At 44.6% G+C, this 8,795-nt stretch overlaps 1 protein-coding gene across 5 annotated transcripts; it reads right to left on the bottom strand.

Moving 5' to 3' along the window:
* Window positions 1-527: 527 nt before the first annotated feature.
* LOC136525149 (uncharacterized) lies at window positions 528-8,627 on the bottom strand. 5 transcript variants are annotated; one of them, XM_066518148.1, is made up of 20 exons: window positions 8,582-8,627; window positions 8,303-8,383; window positions 6,853-7,003; window positions 6,531-6,758; window positions 6,316-6,402; window positions 5,988-6,077; window positions 5,790-5,916; window positions 5,537-5,637; window positions 5,279-5,447; window positions 5,057-5,178; window positions 4,344-4,472; window positions 4,141-4,239; window positions 4,000-4,057; window positions 3,835-3,910; window positions 3,594-3,720; window positions 3,335-3,492; window positions 2,827-2,899; window positions 2,534-2,728; window positions 2,191-2,284; window positions 528-1,622 (listed from the first exon to the last, which is right to left on the bottom strand). In XM_066518148.1, the coding sequence occupies exons 3-20, from the start codon at window positions 6,925-6,927 to the stop codon at window positions 784-786; spliced, it is 2,847 nt and encodes a 948-aa protein (XP_066374245.1). In that variant the 5' UTR covers window positions 6,928-7,003; window positions 8,303-8,383; window positions 8,582-8,627; the 3' UTR covers window positions 528-783. The 5 variants fall into 5 exon arrangements, with proteins under 5 accessions (XP_066374245.1, XP_066374249.1, XP_066374244.1 ...); XM_066518152.1 differs by lacking the exon at window positions 8,303-8,383 and having other exon boundaries at window positions 8,582-8,601; XM_066518147.1 differs by lacking the exon at window positions 8,582-8,627 and having other exon boundaries at window positions 8,303-8,570.
* Between the last annotated feature and the right edge of the window lie 168 nt (window positions 8,628-8,795).

Genomic DNA, 8,795 nt, shown 5'->3' with positions numbered 1-8,795 from the left:
GATCAAACAACGCTAGGAGATCAGATACCATGGCCGCAGGCACTGTGGTCGCGTTTATCTCGTCGTCCTCGAGGTCGGGGAGGGTACTGACGAGAGGGCACCGAGTGCCGCTGGCGGCGGCGGCAGGGGCGCCAGGTGACCTCGGACGAGAGGCGCCTGCCCGCGCCCGAGCATAGTCGATGGGAAGGGGACGTGAGCCATCTGCGGCGACGTCTATCGGGTGAGGCCCAACAGTGCTATCGGCAACTGGGCAGCCGACTTCCTGATCTGTCGGCCCTCCACGTACGTAGGCCTGTCTATCGGCCGTTGGTAGGCCGACAGGATGCTAAATGTCAAATTTTAGTATATCAGCTTCTAGATTTGCAATTAATCGTTAAAAAATATTATTTTTTTAAAAAAAATCTAAGAAGCAAGCCGAGCCCGCCCCAATAAATATTATTCAATAATTTTTTGTACTGGCCACTGAAAGGAACATTCCCAGTACTCAGCTTGTAGAGCGTGCAGATTTATCCCCCACAAAGTCTGTATTTCACTATACCAGGTTACCATTTTCTTTCACCACCGTACACATTACACAGTAGAATTTGCCGAAGCAAACAGTCCTCGGAGTTTTACATGCCACGTCAAAATCAAAGTGGCACGCATGTATATATACCATATACTAATTAATACGGGTATATACTGTACCACGAAAATTTCTGTAACCCACCACCACCATGCACCTTCTATGCGCTATATCTTGTTTCACACAAGTTATCAAACCAAACTGGTTTGCGCCGTCTGTCATCTCAGCTGCTCAGGTGGCGTCAGGTTGAGCACCATGTCAGGCCCCTTCTCCCCGGTGGCCGAGTACTCGTCCGGCACAGGCAGGCCCAGTTCTTCAAGGACGAGCCGGATGACGCCGCGCGTGACGCTCCCCAGCGACAGCTTGTTCACCATAACCGCGATGGCAAAGTTGTTCTCCACGTCGCAGAACCCGGTCGACCCGCCCATCCCGGAGTGACCGAAGTACCTCATCTTGCCGCTGCTGGCATTGTTGTACCTCCTGAACCCGAGCCCGAACTTGCCGTCCTGTTGCGCCATGCCCTCGTACTCGCCGACGCCCATGAACGCGTCGAGGATCTTGTCGCTGCTGAACATCCTGCTGCTGCCGCCACTTCCCAACACCACCGCCGCAGCTTCACTGTCGGCGTCGCTGGTGCGCAGCTGGCTGTACCCGTTCTTGTCAGTGCTGCTGACATGCTGGAGGTTTCCCGTGGAGCCACTGCAGCCCTTCTTCTTTCCAGTGCCCTTCTTCTTGAGTGGCGCGGTCGGGAACTTGGGGGTGTGCACATGGCTGCCGAGGGGCGGCTTGGAGCCGGAAGAGTGCGGCGGAGGAACAGAACCACCTGTCGCTAGCGCCGCGTAGTATCGAGCTAGCGCACGAGCGGAGCAGTGGCCATTGGCAGCAGGGATGATGGCCCGCCGGACATTTAGCGTGTTGAAAAGAGCTGGTAGGCCAGACGCCATCTGCGCGATGTTGTTCAGCAAAGCTGGTGGCACATCTGCCCCTGCCCTGATTCCTGATAGCTTCTGGAGCTCCTCGGTGTCAACTGTCAGCGCTGCCAGCCGAGATTCAACACCTGAGAATGCCATGGATGTCAGACAAAAGGGTATTAGAACAAGATAGTATGCATATCGGTAAGAGTAAATATTCCATCGAGGAGCTTGAAACTTCAAGATAAAGATTTACTACCTTTTATATAAACTGACCAAATAAGCACTAAACATTGTGAAATCATACAGAAAGGGTGACTACCTGAAATTTACTATTGCAACATGAAATGCTAAAACTGTGGCGCTGAAGCCTTAAACTTCATTAGTACAAAAATTTAAATCATTAAACCGATGCAGTACTCTACAGATGCATATGTAGTCTCTCCCACACTAGTTTGGCTGACAAATATCTGCCCTCCATTGAACACCCCCCCCCCCCCCCCCCCCCCCCCATTCCCTCCTAGGTAGGAAAATCTAATATTCGAGATATCAAATTATTTTTTCTTGCTCCTGAGGACAACCAGAAATAAATCTCGAGAGCAAATTGGATTTCTTATCATAAAATAAGCTACAGATTAAGTGCACAGTGTTAAAAAAAGGATCTAATATTTGTAGTCAGTCTAAGCCCTGATTCATAAGAGATCTGCAACATACCTGGTGGAATGCCAACATATAGCTCCCCCTCAATGTGAAGAGGACGAACAATAGCCTCTTCTAGAACCTCTTGAAACTTCTTCCCAGATGCATGCTATTATTGTCAAATACCAGAGTTAGATTCATGAAATTCAGTTACAACATTACATTGACTTACAGACCCCCATAATTAAGCTATGGGACCCAAACAAGATAACTTGATGGGGGTTTACATCTAAATTTAGCTAAGCATTAACCTTAAAATTAGTATGACCCACACAACAGTCTATTAACATAATTAACAAAGGTCAACTCTCTCATTACAAACAAGGCTCAATTTATGTGATGGCAGGAAGAAACATACCTCTATGACTCCCCCACACAGCCAACCAAAGGAGAGGTAATGGTAAATTTGTGTGGAACCAGGTTCGATCTCAGGTGTACACTTCGTAATCTGGTTTAGTGTCTCCTCCCAGTCACATACCAACAAAGGATCATTCTTCACCACATCACCCAGTGCATTGTGCAAACCGGATGTGTGATTTAGAAGATGATGGACCTTTATTAGGATTTAGGAAGTAGCCAATGAGATAGTCTATTAGCCAAGAAATGTCATGTCTCATCAAATAACAGACGCGGCGAAGTTTTATATGTTACCTTTATTAACTCCTTTCCATTAGTTCCAAAATTTGGCCATATGTTGGCAACTGTTTCCTCATACTTCAGCTTCCTGAAAGATTGGATTATGATGTCACACAATAGCTGGTGCAACTTCAACTTGTCGAATAAATGTCAAAATGCACAGTTGAAGTTCTTAACATCTATTTTGACAATTCTACATTACACTCACAAAAACAGACAGGTTAGAAATGGTTGTTGGACCATTTTTCTTAAAATAGTCCCAGGTGGACCATTAAGTAAGCAATTTTCCATGTAATAAGCATATAAAGAACGAATATCCTTGTTTTGTAGGCAAACCAGTTGGGATATTATAAAGGAGTGGAATGCCACAATGTTACAGAAAGATTCCATGAAGATGCTATAAGTAAAGATGAGAAACAATTTATACGCACACCAAATTCTGTAATATAGTGTAAACTAATATCATGCAGACAGATTTAAACTGGCAAGGTTAAAAGAAACTAGGCACTGGATTAATACTCACCCTTTGTCCACAAGCCAATGTACCATCCCAGCAGTGATACCCTTAGTCACTGAGAAAACAGGAAAGAGAGAATCAGGTTGAACAGGTCGGGGATCATACTTCCCCAACATACCAGCAGCAGTATCTATTATGACCTTTCCATCTTTATATGCGCAGACCTAGGGAAGACACAAATGTAAGTGCTCCGCACATAGATCCTAAATTTTGTACAGAATTTCTGCAAGCGTAGTTGAATAATAGATTCATAGGAGAGTCCTACTTGTATTCCTAAAATTTTGTCTCTTCCCAACTCAAGCAGATAATTTCTCAGTTTAGACTCCACATCAGAGTTAGCAGGTGAGTCAAAAATCCACTGACTGTTAGGTATTTGTCCGTGTGTCAAACTCCTGACCAAAGTGAAGACATAAAAATCAGCAATGAAAAAAATGAGCGAGGTGACGTTTTTACTATAAAGATGGTGCAACCATTGGCATGACAATGTCAAGTAAATAGCATCTCACCCTAACAAAGTTGATTCAGCAAATGGCCTCATGATGTCCAGATAAACTATCCTAACATTTAGTGAAGCTGAAAGACCTGCAGGTTTTTTTTTGAAAAAATAAATGTCATTAAGATACTGGATACCTTAGAGGAACGAGTAAGCCCAAACCAAACACATACTGTACCTCTGAGGAGATTCAAGACCCTCATAAATATTATGGCATCCCCAGGGAAAGCATCAACCTAAAGGCATGAAAATGTCCATGTGACACCCCATTTATTGGCTGTGGAAACTGGAAAGTAGCAAGCCAAGCATTCCAACTCACAGGATTAAAGCGTTGAACCTCCTTCTTGTTCAATTTCATCTTTTCTTGAAGAGCTTTTTTATTTCTCTCGCTTTGGTCATTTAGTGCCTTTATGTTCTCCTAATAAGTATGAATAACCACAAATAAACTGTTACTCCAAATATCCAAAATTACTAAAATGGAGACAAGATGACGAACAATGGATCTAGTAGACTTCAGCCTACCTTTGCTTCACTTGCTGTGGTTGACTGGCGAAAGAATATTGTGGTAATATCCATAGCCTGCTGAGGCATGTCAACCCGCAGTTTAAGCCCCATCTCTGAAAATGCTGACAGCAGTGCCACATGATCTCCCTACAGATCAACATGTTACATCAATTAACTAAAGTATGATAAGCTGGAAACTACATGGCAAGCTATTTTGTAAACTTGGGTATGAAATGTCAAAATTTCCAAAAACAAGTCAAGTGACTCCAGGTCCAGGGAGAGACATCCCTTTGAATTCGTCTAATCGTCTTATGAGAGGGGAGTATCGAACTCTTCAGGGAGGTATATGACCTTTGAGCACTTAGGTTTAAGCCTGGGTGTCCTCCCTCTCAGCTGGAGGCTCTACCAGGCGAGCTATTGCTCAGTTCTCAACTTATTGCTTACAGCTTAGGGATATAGCTTGAGGACATATCTCCCAAGGCTGCTTGATTTCACTTATTGGGGATATGGGCATCTTAATTACCAGTCTTATCACATCATGAACGAGTAATACCAAAAGACAGATAATATTGTTAAAAGAAAAGACAAGAAAGTAAACAATGCATGCTTGCATGGGTTCTGAATCTACAGTAAGAAAAGAAGGGAATAGTTTTATATTATACTAGCAAGGTACTATCTACAGTAAGGAAAGAAGGGAATGTGCATTATTTAGAAGATCAAGGTTCACAAACCTCTGCGCATGACAAAAACATTTTTGCTAGTGCCTGCGTCATAGATTTAGATATGCGCTTAGTGAGCCCAAAGTCAAGGAGAATCGGTTTATGCGGAGGTTCCTTGCTCACAAGAAAATTGCCTACAGAAGAGAAAAATGCATGCGACTATGAATTAATGTGCAATCAATGCAGAGCGGAAAGGTGAAAGAAACCTTCCCAAAATGAATATAATCTAAATACCAGGGTGAGGGTCGCCATTAAAGAAGCCATCAATGTATATTTGATGAGCGTATGCACGGGTTATCTCTTCGACCAGTTTTTGCTTGTCAACACCAAATGCCTCCAATGAATCATTATCATTTAAGCGAATCCCATCCATATATTCCAAAATTAGAACCTTGTCAGTTGACTGACACACAAAAGAACAGTCTGTCAGATGACGGTAGCTTGATTTTCGGAAATTAATATGACAAACAGTATAGAAACTGACAGATAGACCTGAATAACTTCTGGAATGAGTACATCAACAGCATTGGAAACACTGCCACTCCCACAGTCAGTTTTGCGACTAAGATTCCTGGAGACGGCCCTAGTATTCTCTAAAATTGAAGAATTTATACCATACATCATCAAGACAATCTCTTCATGAGCCACTAGGCTTTGACTCTAATTTTAAAGAGAGGGACAGAACATGGAAAATCGCGCAGAAAGCATATGGCAATATTAGCAATAACCTGAGCAAGGAAAATACCTGCTTCATGGTTGAAATCAAGTTCCTTTGGAGCCTCCTTGCACCATTCATCAATCATTGGATTAAAATCATACTGAGGCTCTGCCCACGCTATCCATTCAACCAATGATTTTGCATTCTTCAGATCCTGACCACCAATACAAAAATGTAATAGACTCCAACTGTGCTAGACAGCATACTTGCAGGTTAGAGATAAACCTCTAATATGATCTCCTTGACACCATCATGCTGAATTTTGACAACTACTTCTCTGCCATCTGCTAGAGTTGCACGATGAACTTGCGCTATCTGTTACCAAATGTTCATTGGGACGCTCAAATGAAATGAGCACACTATGATTTATATCAGATAACTAAAGTTAAAAAGGGCAGACCCAGTGCCGGAGGCTCCCACATGAGTGGGGTCTGGGGAAGGGGAAAACCGAGGCAAGCCTTCCCCCGCAAAATCTGCGGAGATGCTGCTTCGAACCCGTGACCTGGTGACTCAGTGAGATAACTAAAGTTCACTTTGATAATACAGTACTTACTGATGCGGTTGCGAGAGGGTCCACGACAAAATCAGCAAATAGATCACTCATGGGTTCTCCAAGTTCTTTCTCTATTGTTCCACGAACCTGCACAGCAGAGACAAGAACTAGGATAAGTAATTGCTTAAGTAACCTGCACGTCAATACTATATCAGGACCAGACAAGAATTATCAATCTTTGATTCTTCCATTCATTCAAGGACAAGCATGCGTACCTCTTCAAAAGGGCGTGGAGGAAGTGAATCCTGCAACTGCTTGAGGACATTTATGTAAGGTTCAGGAAGTACATCTGCTCTTGTGGATAAATATTGGCCCATTTTCACCCATAAACCTTCTAACTCTATCATCAGGTTGAGGACACGGCGAGCATTTCGCTCATGTGTTTTCTTCCATATAGCACTCTTTTTACCAGTGCTAACCCATTGAACTCTCTTCTGAACAGCCTGCTTGTGCATCAAGAAGATGTTAATCTGTTTCGAGAGAATGCAAGGGGCTGTCTTTGGACAAACATCATTGAGAACAGGAATAGAATCACACCTTATAGTCGAAGTAGATAAACAGTGCCATAGAGAAAACCTTGAGGCGCCTGGTAATGGTGTTTCCCCATCCCATTGTAGGTTGGCAAGTCAGGACAAGCAGTGGCAAAAATTCTGGCACACTCTAGGCTCCTAGTAGACCAGTTAGTTTTCTGCAGTGTCAGTTCAATAAAGAAAATCCAAATTAGTAATATTTATCAGAACTACTGATTCATTCTCAGGACAGTTAAGACAAGGATTTGACACGAAAATCAAATATATATGAAAGGTTCCATTTCTGTTAAATCAACTAAGGATGGAGTAAATAAACAAACAGCAATAGCAAGGATTCCCCCATAGTTAGTTCCAATCGCTGTCAGTGTCAGGGCAATTATTCAGAGATAATGACTTGACATGATAATCAGATTAACTTGACAACTACCATTTATGTGAGATAAACCAAGGATGGAGTACAGAAGAAAACTACAAAACCATAACTGAAGAGGATTCAAGCATCCACGCCGCACATTAAGTGACATGCCAATGACATGAGCAAGTAGTTTCCAAGACAATACACACCCAGAAATGCAACAGATGCAGCAGAAAAATGTGAGCATAACGCATGGACACATCACAGCTTGAAAACTTCAACCTTGTCCTCACTCCCCGCAGGGTTTCCCACGTGTTGCAACTTTTCTCCTTCGCAAGTAGAAGTAGGCCAAGACTTTTCCCTCATATAATTCAGGAAACCATCACAACAGCTCGCAAAATCCCTGGCCTATCAAATTTGACGTGCGGGGACCGCTGAAGGACGCTCAAGGACAGGACAAAAGAAAGACCACGGGAATGGCGTCTGAATCATGAAGCACACTGCTTCCACAACCAACACCACAAGAGAAGTAGCGCCCCCAAATTCCAAGCCGCTGAATAACACATGAACAACATGATTCGAGCAATCCTACTTATTGAGCTGAGCAAGACTACAGGCCCCGGAAACTTTCGCATGATTCCAACATCATGGGGAAGCTATTTTACCTGCTTTACTTGATCATCGAAGGCTCCATGCACGCACAACCAATCTCCACAAGGCACTAGCGCTTTACTTGATCATCAGAGGCTCTAGTGCGCGAGAAACAAAAGGAGATTTGTATATAATACCATCCGTCAGCATAAAGACGCATTTTTAAGTCTGATCGCACGAGTCATTATCCTCACCAACCACAACCCCAACCCCTCCGGCAGGCACCCGTAATCCCAACGCAAAATCGAGGCAAGAACCAGATGTAACGCCCTCTCACCCAAAGGAGGGGGGATTACACCGGAACCGACTGCAAAACCGCACAGAGCGGCAAAACCCACTCAGGCAATTGCAAGCGCAACACACGGCGAGGATTTCCGAGAACACCCCGACCCCCCAAGAAACCGCCGAGAACGGGGGAGGGGGGGTGGGGGAAGAGGGAAGAGACTATTACCTCAAATCGCTGAGCTCCGCGAGGCGAGGAGGAGGGAATTTGGCGGTTTCGGACGGGCGCTCTGGGCCGCGCGAGTCGAAACTGAACCGGACGGACGGATTCGCGAAAGAGGGAAAAAGAAAAAAAAGAAAGGAAAAAAAGGGGAGGATCAGTTCTGTTCTGAGGTGGTGGGAGAGAGGACAGAAATTTCTGGTCCTGACTCCTGAGGAGGAGGGAGGAGGAGCTTTGCGGAAGCAGAGAGTGTGTCTGTGTGCGAGGACGGACGAGAGCTATACGTACGAAGTATTTTATTCCGGAGTCCGTGACGAGGCTGCTTTGCATCCAGGCCCCGACGGTTCGTCTTCGTCCGCTACTAGTCGTCCCCTGCAGCATCTGCATGCGGTTTCTTCTTCCTCACTCACCTTCCTCTCGTGCGGACGTGCGGTGCAGGAGCAGGACAGCAGCAGCAGCGACAATGACACCGGCCCCGTTCGGCTGACGTTTTAGCTTGTTC

This window comes from Miscanthus floridulus, chromosome 19 (genome assembly GCF_019320115.1).
Source record: "Miscanthus floridulus cultivar M001 chromosome 19, ASM1932011v1, whole genome shotgun sequence".
In the NCBI taxonomy this organism is placed as follows: Eukaryota; Viridiplantae; Streptophyta; class Magnoliopsida; order Poales; family Poaceae; genus Miscanthus; species Miscanthus floridulus.
Note: the sequence above shows the minus strand (reverse complement) of the source record. Positions and strands in the feature narration are given on the sequence as shown.